The sequence below is a fragment of the Hyla sarda genome, unplaced genomic scaffold (assembly GCF_029499605.1).
Source record: "Hyla sarda isolate aHylSar1 unplaced genomic scaffold, aHylSar1.hap1 scaffold_1607, whole genome shotgun sequence".
Taxonomy (NCBI): domain Eukaryota; kingdom Metazoa; phylum Chordata; class Amphibia; order Anura; family Hylidae; genus Hyla; species Hyla sarda.
In genome coordinates, this window is record NW_026608243.1 from 47,944 (window position 1) to 72,556 (window position 24,613).

Genomic DNA, 24,613 nt, shown 5'->3' on the forward strand with positions numbered 1-24,613 from the left:
TCCGGGATGATTCGGGGTTGGTAATATTAGTAGTGCCTGGAGCATTTAAAAAAAATTTAAAAAAAAATCATAAAAATCGTTACATTGTATAAAGTATAATTGTCAATAAACTTTTTTTTATATTTAAAATTAAAGGAGTGAACACCGTAGTCTGGGGCCCAGTATAAGCAAAGTGCGTAGTCTGAAGATGGACAACAAGATCTGGACTGAGGAGCTGATAGAGGTGAGGGTTACCGTCTGTCTCAGGACACTTCACCCTTGTTCACTCAGAGTACTTAGTAGACTTCCCCTGGCCCCCTCTCTGAGCTCCATTCCGTCTCTGTTGCTGCTTGTTGATGGAGTGTGAGGGGTTAGTGATCCATGGACATGTCCGTGTGTTGGAATGTTCTTTGTTGTATGTCTGGATGGCGTTCGGCCCCTGTGATCAGCTGACGTTTGTGCTGGAGGGAGGACGTCCTGTCCAGGCGAGGTCTCTGTGGACCACACTGAGCAGTGATATAGATCCCTTAGAACAGTGTACCCCAACCAGGTGCCTCCAGCTGTTGCAAAACTACAACAACTACATTCCCTATCCCTAAGTGTTTGATTGCAGGGGGTCCTAACGGTTATACCCCCCGCTATCAGATACTTATTCCCTATCCTTTGGATAGAGGAGACATTTTCCTAAATGGGACTACCCCTTTAAGTAACTAAACAATGACACAGTGCCCTGAAAAATAGCTTCAAGATAATACCAGAGTGCCTAGATAAACAGTACATACCACACCTAGATAGTGCTACTCAGTGCCCAGATAAACAGTACTATACCACACCTAGATAGTGCTACTCAGTGCCCAGATAAACAGTACCATACCACACCTAGATTTTGCTACTCAGTGACCAGATAAACAGTACTATACCACACCTAGATAGCGCTACTCAGTGCCCAGATAAACAGTACCATACCACACCTAGATTTTGCTACTCAGTGACCAGATAAACAGTACTATACCACACCTAGATTTTGCTACTCAGTGCCCAGATAAACAGTACCATACCACACCTAGATAGTGCTACTCAGTGCCCAGATAAACAGTACTATACCACACCTAGATAGTGCTACTCAGTGCCCAGATAAACAGTACCATACCACACCTAGATTTTGCTACTCAGTGACAAGATAAACAGTACCATACCACACCTAGATAGCGCTACTCAGTGCCCAGATAAACAGTACTATACCACACCTAGATAGTGCCACTCAGTGCCCAGATAAACAGTACTATACTACACCTAGATAGTGCTACTCAGTGCCCAGATAAACAGTACCATACCACACCTAGATAGTGCTACTCAGTGCCCAGATAAACAGTACCATACCACACCTAGATAGTGCTACCCAGTGCCCAGATAAACAGTACCATACCACACCTAGATAGTGCTACTCAGTGCCCAGATAAACAGTACCATACCAAACCTAGATAGTGCTACTCAGTGCCCAGATAAACAGTACCATTCAACACCTAGATAGTGCTACTCAGTGCCCAGATAAACAGTACTATACCACACCTAGAAAGTGCTACTCAGTGCCCAGATAAACAGTACCATTCAACGCCTAGATAGTACTACTCAGTGCCAGATAAACAGTACCATACCACACCTAGATAGTGCTACTCAGTGCCCAGATAAACAGTACCATTCAACGCCTAGATAGTGCTACTCAGTGCCCAGATAAACAGTACCATTCAACACCTAGATAGCGCTACTCAGTGCCCAGATAAACAGTACTATACCACACCTAGATAGTGCTACTCAGTGCCCAGATAAACAGTACTATACTACACCTAGATAGTGCTACTCAGTGCCCAGATAAACAGTACCATACCACACCTAGATAGTGCTACTCAGTGCCCAGATAAACAGTACCATACCACACCTAGATAGTGCTACTCAGTGCCCAGATAAACAGTACCATACCACACCTAGATAGTGCTACTCAGTGCCCAGATAAACAGTACCATACCACACCTAGATAGTGCTACCCAGTGCCCAGATAAACAGTACCATACCACACCTAGATAGTGCTACTCAGTGCCCAGATAAACAGTACAATTCAACACCTAGATAGTGCTACTCAGTGCCCAGATAAACAGTACTATACCACACCTAGAAAGTGCTACTCAGTGCCCAGATAAACAGTACCATTCAACGCCTAGATAGTGCTACTCAGTGCCAGATAAACAGTACCATACCACACCTAGATAGTGCTACTCAGTGCCCAGATAAACAGTACCATTCAACGCCTAGATAGTGCTACTCAGTGCCCAGATAAACAGTACCATTCAACACCTAGATAGCGCTACTCAGTGCCCAGATAAACAGTACCATACCACACCTAGGTAATGCTACTCAGTGCCCAGATAAACAGTACTATACCATACCTAGATAGTGCTACTCAGTGCCCAGATAAACAGTACCATACCACACCTAGGTAATGCTACTCAGTGTCCAGATAAAACAGTAGCATCCAATACTTACATAATACCACTCAGTGCCCAGGTAAATAGTGGCATACGACACCTATATAATGCCACACAGTGCCCAGATAAACAGTGGTGTATGACACCTAGCTAATTCCACACAGCGCTCAGATAAACAGTGGCGTATGACACCTAGCTAATTCCACACAGTGCCCAGATAAACAGTGGTGTATGACACCTAGATAATTCCACACAGCGCTCAGATAAACAGTGGTTTATGACACCTAGCTAATTCCACACAGCACTCAGATAAACAGTGGTGTATGACACCTAGCTAATTCCACACAGCGCTCAGATAAACAGTGGCGTATGATGCCTAGCTAAGGTCACACAGTGCCCAGATAAGCAGTAACATGTAGATTAGTGTTCCCTGATGCATGGCTACAACTCCCATCATTTGGGTATCATGGGAGTTGTTCTTTTGCAACAGTTGGGGAACTATCACCTAGACATGCCAGTAGGCACGGTGCCATCCATTACCAAGATTATGCCCCCAGATAAACTGTGCGTAGAAAAATATTGCATATAACTTCTAGACAATACTAGTTTGTGGTCAGATAAACAATGCCATTGAACATCCAGATAATGCCACTCACTGCCCAGGTAAACGGTGCTCAGAGAAATATCTATAACTCCTATATAATGTGCCCGTAAATACAAAGCCATTAAAGGGGCAGTCCCATTTAGGAAAATCTATCCCCTATCCCTAAGTGTTTGATCGCAGGGGGTCCTAACGGTTATACCCCTCCCCCCCCCCCCCCCCCCCCGCTATAAAACACTTATTCCCTATCCTTTGGATAGAGAATACATTTAAATTACTAGATTATGCCACATAGTGTCCTGAAAAATTGCTTCTAGATTATAAATGCCCAGATAAACAGTACCATTCAACACCTAGATAGTGCTAATCAGTGACCAGATAAACATTGCTATCCAACACCTAGATAGTGCCTCACAATGTTAAAATACTAATTGCTTAAAAAAATACATAAAATCACTAAATTATACCACTCAATGCCCAGATAAATAGTGCCATCCAACACACTAATGCCACACTCTGCCCAGATAAAGAGATAATGAAAATCAGATAAACATAGAAATCCATCACCTAGATAGACCCTCACAATGATAAAATACTAATTGCTTAAAAAAAATACATATAATCCCTAAATTATACCACTCAATGCCCAGATAAATAGTGCCATCCAACACACTAATGCCACACTCTGCCCAGATAAAGAGATAATGAAAATCAGCTTAACATTGCCATCCATCACCTAGATAGCCCCTCACAATCCACAGATACACAGTGCTTAGATAAATAATACATCACTGAGTGCCCAGATAAATAGTGCCTCCCAACACCGTAATAATACAACACTCTGCCCAGATAAATAGTGCCACCCAACATCTAAATAATACCACACTCTGCCCAGATAAATAGTGCCACCCAACATCTAAATAATACCACACTCTGCCCAGATAAATAGTGCCACCCAAAACCTAAATAATACCACACTCTGCCCAGATAAATAGTGCCACCCAACATCTAAATAATGCTACACTCTGCCCAGATAAATAGTGCCTCCCAACACCTAAATAATACAACACTCTGCCCAGATAAATAGTGCCACCCAACACCTAAATAATACAACACTCTGCCTAGATAAATAGTGCCACCCAACATGTAAATAATACCACACTCTGCCCAGATAAATAGTGCCACCCAAAACCTAAATAATACCCCACTCTGCCCAGATATATAGTGCCACCCAACACCTAAATAATGCCACACTCTGCCCAGATAAAGAGATAATGCAACTCAAATAAATAGTCATCCAACCCCTAGATAGTACCTCACAATGCACAGATACACAGTGCTTAGACTAGTATTTCCCAACCAGGGTGCCTCCAGCTGTTGCAAAACTACAACTCCCAGCATGCCCGGACAGCCTTCGGCTGTCCGGGCATGCTGGGAGTTGTAGTTTTGCAACAGCTGGAGGCACCCTGGTTGGGAATCACTGCCTTAGAATGTTTCTCTATGATCCACTCAATCCTGGCAGTGCTGTCATGTGTCGGGCTGGTGCTCTCAGCCTGGCATCCCAAGGGTTACTCCGCCAGGATCATTATCTATTTATCAGGTCCATCTGCTCTGCGGATTAGGGCTCCGCGCAGCTCAGTAATAGACATCGTTTCTCGTTCTTCTCAGCTTTTCCTGACACTTTCCAACGAGGTCAGTAACAAGTTCTGGGCGGCCAACGTGCCCCCCAGCGAAGCCATCGACGAGGGGAGCAGCGCGCAGGAGCGGAAGACGTACGTCGTCGCCAAGTACCGCGAGGGCAAGTACCGCAGATACCACCCGCTCTTTGGGAACCAGCAGGAGCTCAATAAGGTAAAGATCCAGAGCCGAGGAGACGAGGAGTCACAGATGGTATACGGGAATACTCGCCATAATCTCCCGCATCACTACGCTTAGTAGTACCATGAGTATTAGTGCGTATATAGCAGTACCTTCCTTGTCAGTAACCATAAAATTGTATTAACCATATCAGTGCCCATATACAGTGACCCCCCCCCCCCCCCCGACCTACGATGGCCCCGACATACGATCATTTCAACATACGATCACTCTCAGAGGCAGCATCAACATACAATGCTTTTGTATGTCGGGGCCTTCGCATAAACGGCTATCCTCCAGCGCAGACTGCTTCAGCTGCCGCCGGATAGCCGTTTAACCCCTTAAGGACGCAGCCCATTTGGGCCTTAAAGGGGTACTCCGCCCCTAGACATCTAAGATGTTAGATCGCCACGGTCCCGCTACTGGGGACCCTGAGGATCGCCGCTGCAGCACCGCGCCATCATTACTGCACAGAGCGAGTTCGCTCTGTGCGTAATGACGGGCGAAACAGGGGCCGGAGCAGCGTGACGTCATGGCTCCGCCCCTCATGACATCAAGGCCCGTCCCCTTAATGCAAGTCTATGGCAGGGGACGTGATGACCGCAACGCCCCCTCCCATAGACTTGTATTGAAAGGGGCGGGCCGTGACGTCACGAGGGGCGGAGCCGTGACGTAACGATGCTCCGGCCCCTGTATTGCCCGTCATTACGTGCAGAGCGATCTCGCTCTGCGCAGTAATGATAGCGGGGTGCTGCAGCAGCGGGACCCCGGCGATCTGACATCTTATCCCTTATCCTTTGGATAGGGGATAAGATGTCTAGGGGCGGAGTACCCCTTTAAGGACGCAGACAATTTTATTTTTACGTTTTCGTTTTTTCCTCCTCACCTTCAAAAAAATCATAACTCTTTTATATATTTATATATCCACAGACTAGTGTGAGGGCTTGTTTTTTGCGCGACCAGTTGTCTGTTGTAACGCCATCACTCACTTTATCATAAAATGTATGGGGCAACCAAAAAAATACTATTTGTGTGGTGAAATTTAAAAGAAAACCACAATTTTGCTAATTTTGGAAGGTTTCGTTTTCAGGCCGTACAATTTACAGTAAACATGACGTGTGTTCTTTATTCTTTGGGTCAATACGATTAAAATGATATCCATGATTATACACTTTTCTATTACTGTTGCGCTTAAAAAAAAATTGCAAACTGTTTAACCAAGTTAGTACGTTTAAAATCCCCCTATTTTGAAGACCTATAACTTTTTCATTTTTCCGTATAAGCGGCGGTATGAGGGCTAATTTTTTGCGCCGTGATCTGTACTTTTTATTGATACCATATTTACTTACCGTATATAGAACTTTTAATCCATTTTTTTTTTTAAATTGGGAATAAAATGTTACAAAAAAGCATAAATTTTGGACTGTTTTTTTTTTTATTTTTACGTTCACGCCGATCACCGTACGGTATCATTAAAATTTTATTTTAATAGTTCAGATATTTACGCACGAGGTGATACCAAATATGTATATAAAAAAATTTTGTAACACTTTTTGGGGGTGAAATAGGGAAAATGGGACAATTTACGTTTTTATTGGGGGAGGGGGTTTTTCATATTTTTTTTACTTTTATTTTTACACTGATTACACTTTATTGATGGGTCAGTGGGCTGTATTGTTGTTATTGATGGGTCGGTGGGTTGTATTGTTGTTATTGATGGGTCGGTGGGCTGTATTGTTGTTATTGATGGGTCGGTGGGCTGTATTGTTGTTATTGATATGTCGGTGGGCTGTATTGTTGTTATTGATGGGTCGGTGGGCTGTATTGTTGTTATTGATGGGTCGGTGGGCTGTATTGTTGTTATTGATGGGTCGGTGGGCTGTATTGTTGTTATTGATGGGTCGTGGGCTGTATTGTTGTTATTGATGGGTCGTGGGCTGTATTGTTGTTATTGATGGGTCGTGGGCTGTATTGTTGTTATTGATGGGTCGGTGGGCTGTATTGTTGTTATTGATGGGTCGGTGGGTTGTATTGTTGTTATTGATGGGTCGGTGGGCTGTATTGTTGTTATTGGTGGGTCGGTGGGCTGTATTGTTGTTATTGGTGGGTCGGTGGGATGTATTGTTGTTATTGATGGGACAGTGGGCTGTATTGTTGTTATTGATGGGTCGGTGGGCTGTATTGTTGTTATTGATGGGTCGGTGGGCTGTATTGTTGTTATTGATGGGTCGGTGGGCTGTATTGTTGTTATTGATATGTCGGTGGGCTGTATTGTTGTTATTGATGGGTCGTGGGCTATATTGTTGTTATTGATGGGTCGGTGGGCTGTATTGTTATTATTGATGGGTCGGTGGGTTGTATTGTTGTTATTGATGGGTCGGTGGGCTGTATTGTTGTTATTGGTGGGTCGGTGGGCTGTATTGTTGTTATTGATATGTCGGTAGGATGTATTGTTGTTATTGATGGGACAGTGGGCTGTATTGTTGTTATTAATGGGTCGGTGGGCTGTATTGTTGTTATTGATGGGTCGGTGGGCTGTATTGTTGTTATTGATGGGTCGGTGGGCTGTATTGTTGTTATTGATGGGTCGGTGGGCTGTATTGTTGTTATTGATGGGTCGGTGGGCTGTATTGTTGTTAATGATGGGTTGGCGGCACAGCAGAGCAGTGGGTTGCAGTGTGCCCATTGATGGACGGTTGTAGCATCATATGGGTTGGTTATCTATAGTTTCCCAGGCTTATAATTTGGTTATAATACTTGACCGACATATGAGAGGGGGAATGACATGACCAACTATTGGCTGTGTTCTTTACAGCCGGGGTGGTGTGATTTATGTCAGATATAGTTGACATGTGACACCACTTCTATACACATAGCTACAGGATGGTGACCCCAACATGTTCTGGCGATGACAGGTCCTGCCCAGCCTCATCTATCCTCCCTGCTGTCAGGTAATGCAGACCAGTGCTGGTGGTATCCTATAACCAGTATGTGACTGGGGGGGACATATCAGTAGATGGAGCAGCCGCACATTGAGCCGGTATTACTGGTCCTGAACTGCTGACAGCACCAGCTCTTTCACTGCGGGTTCAGCAGAGTCAGCTGCTCTGGGGAATGTGACGGTGTACGGGCCGGCTGTGCCACGGCCATTGTATCCTGCAGCGGCCTCATGCCAGGCGTGAGCGCAGACATTCATACCAGTGGTCTTGACTCTTTGTCCATCCTGAGCCTCCTTGTTCAGGAATAGAAAGCAAAGCTACAGTATTGACGGGCACTGACTCAAACAGAAGAGAAGGAAGGAAGTAGAGAACAACATCCAGGATCGGAGACCTCATAGCACTGGGGTCTTTTGGGGTCATTCAAGGGCAACAGGTGACCCTAATAATCAGAGATGACCCTGCCTAGAAACGGCTGCCTCTTTTACTACATATACTGTTTAATTAGTCGTGGAAGGATTCCACATCACATGACCATGTAGTGCACTGTGGTGCATTCTGGGTGCACTATATTGTACATTTGGGATAATGGGGTCCTTTAGGTCTGGCTGCAGATCGTCGCCCCTTCCCCCAGTTGTAGATGCAGACTCAGCGTCCTTCCTCAGTTTTTCTGCTGATTCTGAGAACTTGGGCTGAGAAATCCCAGGTTTATTATTTCACAGAGGAGAAAATAAATTCAGCTCCAGCTGTGGGGGTCCTGAGGATTGTGGAGCGGCCCCCCATCTGCTACATTCATCTACAGCAAAAAAAGAATCATCTGTTCTGTATCCAGTCTCTGAAAAATGTTCATCTTCACTTGGGAGTAATGTGGACGCCAGCCCTGTCACATGTCATGGGAAGAGGTTCTGCAGAGACCCAAAAAAGAGTGCAGCTCTGGATGTGACCGGAGTATTAGATCAAATGCATGAAGCAAAGTGGCTGCATTATACTGTAACATTGCTTATTGTGCTGATCACAGTCTTCTGGGCCACGAGGGGTTAAGTCCGTCTTTTGGGCGTCTGTCACAATGGACTGTGCAGCTCTCGACCACCCACAGATTTACTGTAAGAGAATAAACAATGTTTTCTTCTGCTGAGTGAATTATGGTGGGCTCAGGCCGGGCCCCTGTATAGTGCAGAGTATGACCCCCCCCATCTGGTGCCCCAGTATTATCCATATACATGACAAAGCTGCGAGCGCCCTATGGCACCACACAGAGGAATTATGATCTATATACAGGGCACCATATGGCACCACACAGAGGCCTTATGAGCAGTATACAGGGCACCATATGGCACCACACAGAGGCCTTATGAGCAGTATACAGGGCATCATATGGCACCACACAGAGGATTTATGATCTATATACAGGGCACCATATGGCACCACACAGAGGAATTATGAGCAGTATACAGGGCACCATATGGCACCACACAGAGGCCTTATGAGCAGTATACAGGGCACCATATGGCACCACACAGAGGCCTTATGAGCAGTATACAGGGCACCATATGGCACCACACAGAGGCCTTATGAGCAGTATACAGGGCACCATATGGCACCACACAGAGGCCTTATGAGCAGTATACAGGGCAGTATATGGCACCACACAGAGGCCTTATGAGCAGTATACAGAGCATCATATGGCACCACACAGAGGCCTTATGAGCAGTATACAGGGCAGTATATGGCACCACACAGAGGCCTTATGAGCAGTATACAGGGCATCATATGGCACCACACAGAGGCCTTATGAGCAGTATACAGGGCAGTATATGGCACCACACAGAGGCCTTATGAGCAGTATACAGGGCATCATATGGCACCACACAGAGGATTTATGAGCAGTATACAGGGCACCATATGGCACCACACAGAGGCCTTATGAGCAGTATACAGGGCACCATATGGCACCACACAGAGGATTTATGATCTATATACAGGGCAGTATATGGCACCACACAGAGGATTTATTATCTATATACAGGGCAGTATATGGCACCACACAGAGGATTTATTATCTATATACAGGGCACCATATGGCACCACACAGAGGAATTATGAGCAGTATACAGGGCATCATATGGCACCACACAGAGGATTTATGATCTATATACAGGGCACCATATGGCACCACACAGAGGATTTATTATCTATATACAGGGCAGTATATGGCACCACACAGAGGATTTATGAGCAGTATACAGGGCAGTATATGGCACCACACAGAGGATTTATGATCTATATACAGGGCACCATATGGCACCACACAGAGGATTTATTATCTATATACAGGGCAGTATATGGCACCACACAGAGGATTTATGATCTATATACAGGGCACCATATGGCACCACACAGAGGAATTATGAGCAGTATACAGGGCAGTATATGGCACCACACAGAGGATTTATGATCTATATACAGGGCAGTATATGGCACCACACAGAGGATTTATGATCTATATACAGGGCAGTATATGGCACCACACAGAGGATTTATGATCTATATACAGGGCACCATATGGCACCACACAGAGGATTTATGATCTATATACAGGGCAGTATATGGCACCACACAGAGGATTTATTATCTATATACAGGGCAGTATATGGCACCACACAGAGGATTTATGATCTATATACAGGGCATTACATGGCACCACACAGAGGATTTATGATCTATATACAGGGCAGTATATGGCACCACACAGAGGATTTATGATCTATATACAGGGCAGTATATGGCACCACACAGAGTATTTATTATCTATATACAGGGCATTACATGGCACCACACAGAGGATTTATGATCTATATACAGGGCAGTATATGGCACCACACAGAGGATTTATGATCTATATACAGGGCACCATATGGCACCACACAGAGGATTTATGATCTATATACAGGGCACCATATGGCACCACACAGAGGATTTATGATCTATATACAGGGCAGTATATGGCACCACACAGAGGATTTATGATCTATATACAGGGCAGTATATGGCACCACACAGAGGATTTATGATCTATATACAGGGCACCATATGGCACCACACAGAGGATTTATGATCTATATACAGGGCACCATATGGCACCACACAGAGGATTTATGAGCAGTATACAGGGCAGTATATGGCACCACACAGAGGATTTATTATCTATATACAGGGCACCATATGGCACCACACAGAGGGTTTATGATCTATATACAGGGCAGTATATGGCACCACACAGAGGATTTATGATCTATATACAGGGCACCATATGGCACCACAGAGGATTTATGATCTATATACAGGGCAGTATATGGCACCACACAGAGGATTTATGATCTATATACAGGGCACCATATGGCACCACACAGAGGATTTATGATCTATATACAGGGCAGTATATGGCACCACACAGAGGAATTATGAGCAGTATACAGGGCAGTATATGGCACCACACAGAGGATTTATTATCTATATACAGGGCAGTATATGGCACCACACAGAGGATTTATGATCTATATACAGGGCAGTATATGGCACCACACAGAGGATTTATTATCTATATACAGGGCAGTATATGGCACCACACAGAGGATTTATGATCTATATACAGGGCAGTATATGGCACCACACAGAGGATTTATTATCTATATACAGGGCACCATATGGCACCACACAGAGGATTTATGATCTATATACAGGGCAGTATATGGCACCACACAGAGGATTTATGATCTATATACAGGGCAGTATATGGCACCACACAGAGGATTTATGATCTATATACAAGGCAGTATATGGCACCACACAGAGGATTTATGATCTATATACAGGGCAGTATATGGCACCACACAGAGGATTTATGATCTATATACAGGGCAGTATATGGCACCACACAGAGGATTTATGATCTATATACAGGGCAGTATATGGCACCACACAGAGGATTTATGATCTATATACAGGGCACCATATGGCACCACACAGAGGATTTATGATCTATATACAGGGCAGTATATGGCACCACACAGAGGAATTATGATCTATATACAGGGCAGTATATGGCACCACACAGAGGATTTATGATCTATATACAGGGCACCATATGGCACCACACAGAGGATTTATGATCTATATACAGGGCAGTATATGGCACCACAGAGAGGATTTATGATCTATATACAGGGCAGTATATGGCACCACACAGAGGATTTATGATGTATATACAGGGCACCATATGGCACCACACAGAGGATTTATGATCTATATACAGGGCAGTATATGGCACCACACAGAGGATTTATGATCTATATACAGGGCAGTATATGGCACCACACAGAGGATTTATGATCTATATACAGGGCAGTATATGGCACCACACAGAGGATTTATGATCTATATACAGGGCAGTATATGGCACCACACAGAGGATTTATGATCTATATACAGGACACCATATGGCACCACACAGAGGATTTATGATCTATATACAGGGCACCATATGGCACCACACAGAGGATTTATGATCTATATACAGGGCACCATATGGCACCACACAGAGGATTTATGATCTATATACAGGGCAGTATATGGCACCACACAGAGGATTTATGATCTATATACAGGGCACCATATGGCACCACACAGAGGATTTATCATCTATATACAGGGCACCATATGGCACCACACAGAGGATTTATGATCTATATACAGGGCAGTATATGGCACCACACAGAGGATTTATGATCTATATACAGGGCAGTATATGGCACCACACAGAGGATTTATGATCTATATACAGGGCAGTATATGGCACCACACAGAGGATTTATGATCTATATACAGGGCACCATATGGCACCACACAGAGGATTTATGATCTATATACAGGGCACCATATGGCACCACACAGAGGATTTATGATCTATATACAGGGCACCATATGGCACCACACAGAGGATTTATGATCTATATACAGGGCACCATATGGCACCACACAGAGGATTTATGATCTATATACAGGGCACCATATGGCACCACACAGAGGATTTATGATCTATATACAGGGCAGTATATGGCACCACACAGAGGATTTATGATCTATATACAGGGCAGTATATGGCACCACACAGAGGATTTATGATCTATATACAGGGCAGTATATGGCACCACACAGAGGATTTATGATCTATATACAGGGCAGTATATGGCACCACACAGAGGATTTATGATCTATATACAGGGAACCATATGGCACCACACAGAGGATTTATCATCTATATACAGGGCACCATATGGCACCACACAGAGGATTTATGATCTATATACAGGGCAGTATATGGCACCACACAGAGGATTTATGATCTATATACAGGGCACCATATGGCACCACACAGAGGATTTATGATCTATATACAGGGCACCATATGGCACCACACAGAGGATTTATGATCTATATACAGGGCAGTATATGGCACCACACAGAGGATTTATGATCTATATACAGGGCAGTATATGGCACCACACAGAGGATTTATGATCTATATACAGGGCAGTATATGGCACCACACAGAGGATTTATGATCTATATACAGGACACCATATGGCACCACACAGAGGATTTATGATCTATATACAGGGCACCATATGGCACCACACAGAGGATTTATGATCTATATACAGGGCACCATATGGCACCACACAGAGGATTTATGATCTATATACAGGGCAGTATATGGCACCACACAGAGGATTTATGATCTATATACAGGGCAGTATATGGCACCACACAGAGGATTTATGATCTATATACAGGGCACCATATGGCACCACACAGAGGATTTATCATCTATATACAGGGCACCATATGGCACCACACAGAGGATTTATGATCTATATACAGGGCAGTATATGGCACCACACAGAGGATTTATGATCTATATACAGGGCAGTATATGGCACCACACAGAGGATTTATGATCTATATACAGGGCAGTATATGGCACCACACAGAGGATTTATGATCTATATACAGGGCACCATATGGCACCACACAGAGGATTTATGATCTATATACAGGGCACCATATGGCACCACACAGAGGATTTATGATCTATATACAGGGCACCATATGGCACCACACAGAGGATTTATGATCTATATACAGGGCACCATATGGCACCACACAGAGGATTTATGATCTATATACAGGGCACCATATGGCACCACACAGAGGATTTATGATCTATATACAGGGCAGTATATGGCACCACACAGAGGATTTATGATCTATATACAGGGCAGTATATGGCACCACACAGAGGATTTATGATCTATATACAGGGCAGTATATGGCACCACACAGAGGATTTATGATCTATATACAGGGCAGTATATGGCACCACACAGAGGATTTATGATCTATATACAGGGAACCATATGGCACCACACAGAGGATTTATCATCTATATACAGGGCACCATATGGCACCACACAGAGGATTTATGATCTATATACAGGGCAGTATATGGCACCACACAGAGGATTTATGATCTATATACAGGGCACCATATGGCACCACACAGAGGATTTATGATCTATATACAGGGCACCATATGGCACCACACAGAGGATTTATGATCTATATACAGGGCAGTATATGGCACCACACAGAGGATTTATGATCTATATACAGGGCAGTATATGGCACCACACAGAGGATTTATGATCTATATACAGGGCAGTATATGGCACCACACAGAGGATTTATGATCTATATACAGGGCAGTATATGGCACCACACAGAGGATTTATGATCTATATACAGGGCAGTATATGGCACCACACAGAGGATTTATGATCTATATACAGGGCAGTATATGGCACCACACAGAGGATTTATGATCCGTAGACAAGGCGTCATGTGACTTTCTTTATTCTTACCGTAACTTTCACAACTTTTATACGCTGCGGTCTAAGATTAGAGGTTTTAACTCTACATGCTGGAAAATAGTGAGTGACCGTCACATAGTGACTTCTCGTTAGTAACCAAAGTTTCTTGCTATGATGCAAAGTGACTGTATTTAAAGGGCCAGTAACTGAGGGGGGCGCTGTGCAGGGAGGCTTCTCTGGGCTACTGAGCTGACACTCTACCTCAGGATGGACCTGTGTACTGTGAATGAGGCTGGGCTGGTAGGTGAAGGGTTAAGCTGCCTCTGCCATGCTGACTTTGTTGTGTTAGGGACAGGGGCCCCTCCTATAGGCGAGGCCGACTCTGGGGCTGCAGATGTGAGTCCTACTGACATCACCCTGAGTGGGAAGAACTGAGGGAATCATTGGAGCCGCATCCAGACTCACACTCAGAGCTGCGCTGTACACACTCTCTGCTACATCTCTGCTCACACTCACTAACTCACCATCACAGAACACTCAGGACACTATACACACTCACTAACTCACCATCACAGAACACCCAGGACACTATACACACTCACTGCTCACACTCACTAACTCACCATCACAGAACACTCAGGACACTATACACACTCACTGCTACATCTCTGCTCACACTCACCATCACAGAACACTCAGGACACTATACACACTCACTAACTCACCATCACAGAACACTCAGGACACTATACACACTCACTGCTACATCTCTGCTCACACTCACTAACTCACCATCACAGAACACCCAGGACACTATACACACTCACTAACTCACCATCACAGAACACTCAGGACACTATACACACTCACTAACTCACCATCACAGAACACCCAGGACACTATACACACTCACTGCTCACACTCACTAACTCACCATCACAGAACACCCAGGACACTATACACACTCACTAACTCACCATCACAGAACACTCAGGACACTATACACACTCACTAACTCACCATCACAGAACACCCAGGACACTATACACACTCACTAACTCACCATCACAGAACACTCAGGACACTATACACACTCACTATTACTGCTCAGTCCGTTCTCAGCCATTGCACCCTGATCTCTATATTCAAACACTCTTTTCATTGTTCTCATCGAGTACTTTGTTCACCATCTATAACCCCTGAGGACTATCAACACCCCTGAGGACTATCACTGAGCACTCTGCTTACTATCAGGACTATCAACACCCCTGAGGACTATCACTGAGCACTCTGCTTACTATCAGGACTATCAACACCCCTGAGGACTATCACTGAGTACTCTGCTTACTATCAGGACTATCAACACCCCTGAGGACTATCAACACCCCTGAGGACTATCACTGAGTACTCTGCTTACTATCAGGACTATCAACACCCCTGAGAACTATCAACACCCCTGAGGACTATCACTGAGCACTCTGCTTACTATCAGGACTATCAACACCCCTGAGGACTATCACTGAGCACTCTGCTTACTATCAGGACTATCAACACCCCTGAGGACTATCAACACCCCTGAGGACTATCACTGAGTACTCTGCTTACTATCAGGACTATCAACACCCCTGAGGACTATCACTGAGTACTCTGCTTACTATCAGGACTATCAACACCCCTGAGGACTATCACTGAGTACTCTGCTTACTATCAGGACTATCAACACCCCTGAGGACTATCACTGAGTACTCTGCTTACTATCAGGACTATCAACACCCCTGATGACTGTCAGCACCCCTCACCCCTGAGGACTATTACTGAGCACCCTGCTTACTGTCAGCACCGCTGAGGACTATCACTGTGCACCCTGCTTACTATCAGGACTATCAACAACCCTGAGGACTGTCCGCACGGCTCACCCCTAACGACTATCACTGAGCACTCTGCTGACTGTCAGCAACCCTGCGGACCATCAAAACCCCTAAGGACTGTCACTAAGAACCCTGCTTACTATCAGCCCCCCTGAGGACTATCACTGAGCACCGTTTACTGTCAGCCCCCCTGAGGACTATCACTGAGCACCGTTTACTGTCAGCCCCCCTGAGGACTATCACTGAGCACCCTGTTTACTGTCAGCCCCCCTGAGGACTATCACTGAGCACCCTGTTTACTGTCAGCCCCCCTGAGGACTATCACTGAGCTTTGTCCATGGTCTACACTTGTAAGGACTATCACTAAGCATTCTGGTCATCATCACAGAGCACTGTTTCGTGTCTACACCCCTGAGGACTATCACAGAGCATGCTGTTTACTATCTACTCCCCAGAGGACTATAACTAAGGACATTGTTCACTCTCTGTACCCTTGTGGAATATCCTTAAGCACTGTCTTCAAGATATAACCCCTGAGAACTATCTCAGAACACTCTGCTCACTACACCCCTAAGGACTGTCACAGGAACTCTGTTCACCATATACACCGCAACACCTATCACCAAGTACTTTCCCTACTAAATCCCAAAGGAATATTACAGTGCATTCTCTATATCCCTGAGGACCATAACCAGGCACTATCATCGTGCACTCTTTTCACTGTCTACAACTTTGAGGACTATCATTGTGCCATCTTTTCACCGTTTACACCCCCGAGGAGTATCATTAATCACTCTTTTCACTGTCTGTACTCCTGAGGACTATCATCATTCACTCTTTTCAATGAATACACCCCTGATAACTATTAATGTGCACGCTTTTCACTGTCTACACCTCTGAGGACTATAATTGTGCACTTTTTTCACTGTCTCCACCTCTGAGGACTATCATTGAGCACTCTTTTCACTGTCTATACCCCTGAGGACTATCATCGTGCACTCATTCCACTGTCTACACCCCTGAGGACTATTATTGTGCACTCATTCCACTGTCTACACCCCTGAGGACTATTATTGTGCACTCTTTTTACTGTGTTCACCCCTGAGGACTATCATTGTGCACTCTTTTCACTGTCTACACACCTGAGGACTATCATCGTGCGCTCTTTTCACTGTCTACACCCCTGAGGACTATTATTGTGCACTCTTTTTACTGTGTTCACCCCTGAGGACTATTATTGTGCACTCTTTTTACTGTGTTCACCCCTGAGGACTATTATTGTGCACTCTTTTTACTGTGTTCACCCCTGAGGACTATCATTGTGCACTCTTTTTACTTTCTGAACCCCTGAGGACTATCATCGTGCACTCATTCCACTGTGTTCACCCCTGAGGACTATTATTGTGCACTCTTTTTACTTTCTGCACCCCTGAGGACTATCATTGTGCACTCTTTTCACTCTCTTTACCCTTGAGGACTATCATCGTGCACTCATTCCACTGTGTTCACCCCTGAGGACTATTATTGTGCACTCTTTTTACTGTGTTCACCCCTGAGGACTATCATCGTGCACTCATTCCACTGTCTACACCCCTGAGGACTATCATTGTGCACTCTTTTCACTGTCTACACCCCTGAGGACTATCATTGTGCACTCTTTTCACTGTCTACACCCCTGAGGACTATCATCGTGCACTCATTCCACTGTCTACACCCCTGAGGACTATTATTGTGCACTCTTTTCACTGTCTACACCCCTGAGGACTATTATTGTGCACTCTTTTCACTCTCTTTACCCTTGAGGACTATCATTGTGCACTCATTCCACTGTGTTCACCACTGAGGACTATCATCGTGCACTCATTCCACTGTCTACACCCCTGAGGACTATTATTGTGCACTCTTTCCACTGTCTACACCCCTGAGGACTATTATTGTGCACTCTTTTCACTGTCTACACCCCTGAGGACTATTATTGTGCACTCATTCCACTGTGTTCACCCCTGAGGACTATCATCGTGCACTCATTCCACTGTCTACACCCCTGAGGACTATTATTGTGCACTCTTTTCACTGTCTACACCCCTGAAGACCATAATCGCGCCCACTATCTACCACTATAATCAAGCATCCAGTTGACTGTCTACACCCTGAGAGGATTACAGCTTTATACTCAGTTCACCATTACTCCTCCGCACACCTCATTCACCAGTAGTCACTAGGACACCATCACATTATTCACTATTGCAGGAACGCCATCACCGCTTCTTGTGGACCGTATGGGCAGATGCTTTGACATGGAGATCTCCAGTTCACTGAGAGGTAAAAACAGAGACTCCCATGTGCATGTGTCACTGTACTGTGCACAGATGACTGCACGGAATGAACTACAACTCCCAGCATTGCACTTTGACCCAGAGCTGGCTGTGTTGGGTCTTGTAGTTCCGCTGCACTGAGGATCCTTTGTGTCGGGGATGAGATGCTCTGCGGTTACATGCAGAGCGCCTCATCCATCTGCAGCGTGCTGGCACCTGTTCGGGGCACCAGCATTCACCAGCACAGGCGGCTCCAGACACGTTTCGCCATTGCACAAGACGTAATTTCTTTACTCTTTATCACAAGAGCTGACGCTCTGATCTGTAGCCTGATAAGACTCGGCTGATACATTTTATTTACATTGTTCATTGACACTTTGTTCCTATATTCTGTCTAAATGTATCATTGTGGATATGGACAGATTTTCCGTCATGTGTTCTGCGCATGAGGAACTACAGTACCGGAATTTATGGGACTTAAAGGGCCGGTAGGGTAAAATGTAAAGTAGGTAGTAGGGATATGTAGGGGATACAATGTAGGTAACCCCCTTAGCTGGTAAAAGTGTCAGGTCTGTGTAGATTTTCAGCCTCTAGATGTGAGCGAGAATGTTTCCATTCACTGACAGCAAGCAGAAATCTTGCCAATGATGATTATTTGATCTCTAGCTCAGTTTTTCCCAACAAGGGTGCCTCCAGCTGTTGCAAAACTACAACTCCCAGCATGCCCTGGCAACCGTTGCCTGTCCAGGCATGCTGGGAGTTGTAGTTTTGCAACTGCTGGAGGCACCCTGGTTGGGAAACTCTGCTCTAGAGATCAGATAATCACCATTGGCAAGATAATGAGCACAAATCTTTCTCCTACACTGATAGTTTGTTGCAATGTATCAGTTTAGATCAGTGTTTCCCAAACAAGGTACCTGCAGCTGTTGCAAAACTACAACTCCCAGCATGCTGGGAGTTCTGGTTTTGCAGCAGCTGGAGGAACCCTGAATGGGAAACACTGCTCCAGAGATCAGATAATCATCACTGGCAAGATGTCTGCTTGCTGTCAGTGAATGGAAACATTCCTGCTCTCATCTAGAGGCTGAAAATATGCACAGCTGTGAGCGGGAATGTTTCCATTCACTGACAGCAACAGCACAGTGTTGAGTATCTGATCTCTGAAGCAAGGTTCCCCAACCAGGGTGCCTCCAGCTGTTGCAAAGCTACAACTGCCAGCATGCTGGGAGTTGTAGTTTTGCAACAGCTGGAGGCACCCTGGTTGGGAAACCCTGCTTTAGATCACTGAATAGAATGGAAGTTGTCAGAGTACCATCTATCTGGATATTTCTGGCAGCATATGGGTGGAGTAAATTTCCGAGATCGTATCTGTCCGTCCAAAAGTCTGATCGTTTGTTACACTTTCAAAAGATCTCAATGCAATAGCGCCCCCTACCGCCATGGAATCAAACTGTTATCTTTAAAGGGGTTAATAATAATTTAGGCCCTGCCACGCCGGCTGTTCACTTTGTCACCTCCCAAGCTCATTGTCAATTCTGCATTGAGACAGACTGTGACTTTGTGACATGATAAACCTCATTGAACAGACTGTGATTGTAACAATGTGATTGTAACTGAGAGCAGAGAAGCAGCAGTCATATAATCTCAGCCTGAAAGTAGTCATCAGATTTTTCTTTTTCTAAACATACATTGAAGAGAAATATATTTATGACTATAACACTGCTCCTATATATAAGAATATAACTAATATAATACTGCTCCTATATACAAGAATATAACTACAATAATACTGCCTCCTATATACAAGAATATAACTACTATAATACTGCTCCTATATACAAGAATATAACTACTATAATACTGCTCCTATATACAAGAATATAACTACAATAATACTGCTCCTATATACAAGAATATAACTACTATAATACTGCTCCTATATACAAGAATATAACTACTATAATACTGCTCCTATATACAAGAATATAACTACAATAATACTGCTCCTATATACAAGAATATAACTACTATAATACTGCTCCTATATACAAGAATATAACTACTATAATACTGCTCCTATATACAAGAATATAACTACTATAATACTGCTCCTATATACAAGAATATAACTACTATAATACTGCTCCTATATACAAGAATATAACTACTATAATACTGCTCCTATATACAAGAATATAACTACTATAATACTGCTCCTATATACAAGAATATAACTACTATAATACTGCTCCTATATATACAAGTATATAACTACTATAATACTGCTCCTATATACAAGAATATAACTACTATAATACTGCTCCTATATACAGGAATATAACTACTATAATACTGCTCCTATATACAAGAATATAACTACTATAATACTGCTCCTATATACAAGAATATAACTACTATAATACTGCTCCTATATACAAGAATATAACTACTATAATACTGCCCCTATATACAAGAATATAACTACTATAATACTGCCCCTATATACAAGAATATAACTACTATAATACTGCCTCCTATATACAAGAATATAACTACTATAATACTGCCCCTATATACAAGAATATAACTACTATAATACTGCTCCTATATACAAGAATATAACTACTATAATACTGCTCCTATATACAAGAATATAACTACTATAATACTGCTCCTATATACAAGAATATAACTACTATAATACTGCCCCTATATACAAGAATATAACTACTATAATACTGCCTCCTATATACAAGAATATAACTACTATAATACTGCCCCTATATACAAGAATATAACTACTATAATACTGCCCCTATATACAAGAATATAACTACTATAATACTGCCCCTATATACAAGAATATAACTACTATAATACTGCCCCTATATACAAGAATATAACTACTATAATACTGCTCCTATATACAAGAATATAACTGCTATAATACTGCTCCTATATACAAGAATATAACTACTATAATACTGCCCCTAAATACAAGAATATAACTACTATAATACTGCCTCCTATATACAAGAATATAACTACTATAATACTGCTCCTATATACAAGAATATAACTACTATAATACTGCCTCCTATATACAAGAATATAACTACTATAATACTGCCCCCTATATACAAGAATATAACTACTATAATACTGCTCCTATATACAAGAATATAACTACTATAATACTGCTCCTATATACAAGAATATAACTACTATAATACTGCTCCTATATACAAGAATATAACTACTATAATACTGCTCCTATATACAAGAATATAACTACTATAATACTGCTCCTATATACAAGAATATAACTACTATAATACTGCTCCTATATACAAGAATATAACTACTATAATACTGCCTCCTATATACAAGAATATAACTACTATAATACTGCCTCCTATATACAAGAATATAACTATTATAATACTGCTCATATATACAAGAATATAACTACTATAATACTGCCTCCTATATACAAGAATATAGCTACTATAATACTGTCTCCTATATACAAGAATATAACTACTATAATACTGCCCCTATATACAAGAATATAACTACTATAATACTGCTCCTATATACAAGAATATATCTACTATAATACTGTCTCCTATATACAAGAATATAACTACTATAATACTGCTCCTATATACAAGAATATAACTACTATAATACTGCTCCTATATACAAGAATATAACTACTATAATACTGCTCCTATATACAAGAATATAGCTACTATAATACTGTCTCCTATATACAAGAATATAACTACTATAATACTGCTCCTATATACAAGAATATATCTACTATAATACTGCTCCTATATACAAGAATATAACTACTATAATACTGCTCCTATATACAAGAATATAACTACTATAATACTGCTCCTATATACAAGAATATAACTACTATAATACTGCCTCCTATATACAAGAATATAACTACTATAATACTGCTCCTATATACAAGAATATAACTACTATAATACTGCTCCTATATACAAGAATATAACTACTATAATACTGCTCCTATATACAAGAATATAACTACTATAATACTGCTCCTATATACAAGAATATAACTACTATAATACTGCTCCTATATACAAGAATATAACTACTATAATACTGCCTCCTATATACAAGAATATAACTACTATAATACTGCCTCCTATATACAAGAATATAACTACTATAATACTGCTCCTATATACAAGAATATAACTACTATAATACTGCTCCTATATACAAGAATATAACTACTATAATACTGCTCCTATATACAAGAATATAACTACTATAATACTGCTCCTATATACAAGAATATAACTACTCTAATACTGCCCCCTATATACAAGAATATAACTACTCTAATACTGCCTCCTATATACAAGAATATAACTACTATAATACTGCCCCTATATACAAGAATATAACTACTATAATACTGCCCCTATATACAAGAATATAACTACTATAATACTGCCCCTATATACAAGAATATAATTACTCTAATACTGCCCCCTATATACAAGAATATAACTACTATAATACTGCCCCCTATATACAATTGTATGATGATGTCTCTCCTCTCGCAGGCTCTCTGTGTGGCGGTGACCACCTCTGATCTGACGGAGACGCAGTCCCTGGTGTTCTGTGGCGCTGACATCTCGTGCACGTGTGGCGATCAGTTTTTCTCGCAGCCCCTGGATTTGGCGCAGCAGGCCCGGCAGAAGCTGCAGGAAGAATTTCTGAGGCAGAACAGGACTTCAGGTGGGGGTTCTTGTCTATATAGTTGAGATACTTAGAGATGGGACTGATGTAATGATCTATGAGGTCTGACCACCTATAGGGGGCGCAGGGTGCAGGTCTGGGGGAGTCTCGACTGCTGTAAGTTCCCGCTCAGATCGCGGCCTGTCTGTCTGGAACATTGTTTCCCAACCAGGGTGCCTCCAGCTGTTGCAAAACTACAACTCCCAGTATGCCCGGACAGCCGAAGGCTGTCCGGGCATGCTGGGAGTTGTAGTTTTGCAACAGCTGGAGGCACCCTGGTTGGGATACAATGGTTTGGATGGTAATAGCTGCTGGGGGTCTCCTCCTTATAACAACAGTGTTACACGATGACCCCGCCGCCTCCCGCCATGTCTGTGTGTACATTGGCAATAGGGGACCCCGCATTCCAAGGATGTCTGGGAATAAGGGCGGGGGACGGCTCCACAGTATCACACGATAGGATTAGATACAGCAGCTCAGCCGACAGTATCAGTCAGTATCACACATGATAGGATTAGATACATCAGCTCAGCCGACAGTATTAGACATGATAGGATTAGATACATCAGCTCAGCAGACTGTATCATATATGATAGGATTAGATACAGCAACTCAACAGACTGTATCACACATGATAGGATTAGATACATCAGCTGAGCAGACTGTATCATATATGATAGGATTAGATACAGCAACTCAACAGACTGTATCACACATGATAGGATTAGATACATCAGCTCAGCAGACTGTATCATATATGATAGGATTAGATACAGCAACTCAACAGACTGTATCACACATGATAGGATTAGATACATCAGCTGAGCAGACTGTAATATATATGATAGGATTAG

At 42.9% G+C, this 24,613-nt stretch overlaps 1 protein-coding gene across 1 annotated transcript; it reads left to right on the top strand.

Annotated features, from left to right (window-relative positions):
- Nucleotides 1-145: 145 nt before the first annotated feature.
- On the top strand, nt 146-23,882 carry LOC130310954 (arf-GAP with Rho-GAP domain, ANK repeat and PH domain-containing protein 1-like). The gene is made up of 3 exons (XM_056552437.1): nt 146-223; nt 4,729-4,911; nt 23,585-23,882. The coding sequence occupies exons 1-3, from the start codon at nt 188-190 to the stop codon at nt 23,783-23,785; spliced, it is 420 nt and encodes a 139-aa protein (XP_056408412.1). The 5' UTR covers nt 146-187; the 3' UTR covers nt 23,786-23,882.
- The last annotated feature ends 731 nt before the right edge of the window (nt 23,883-24,613 follow it).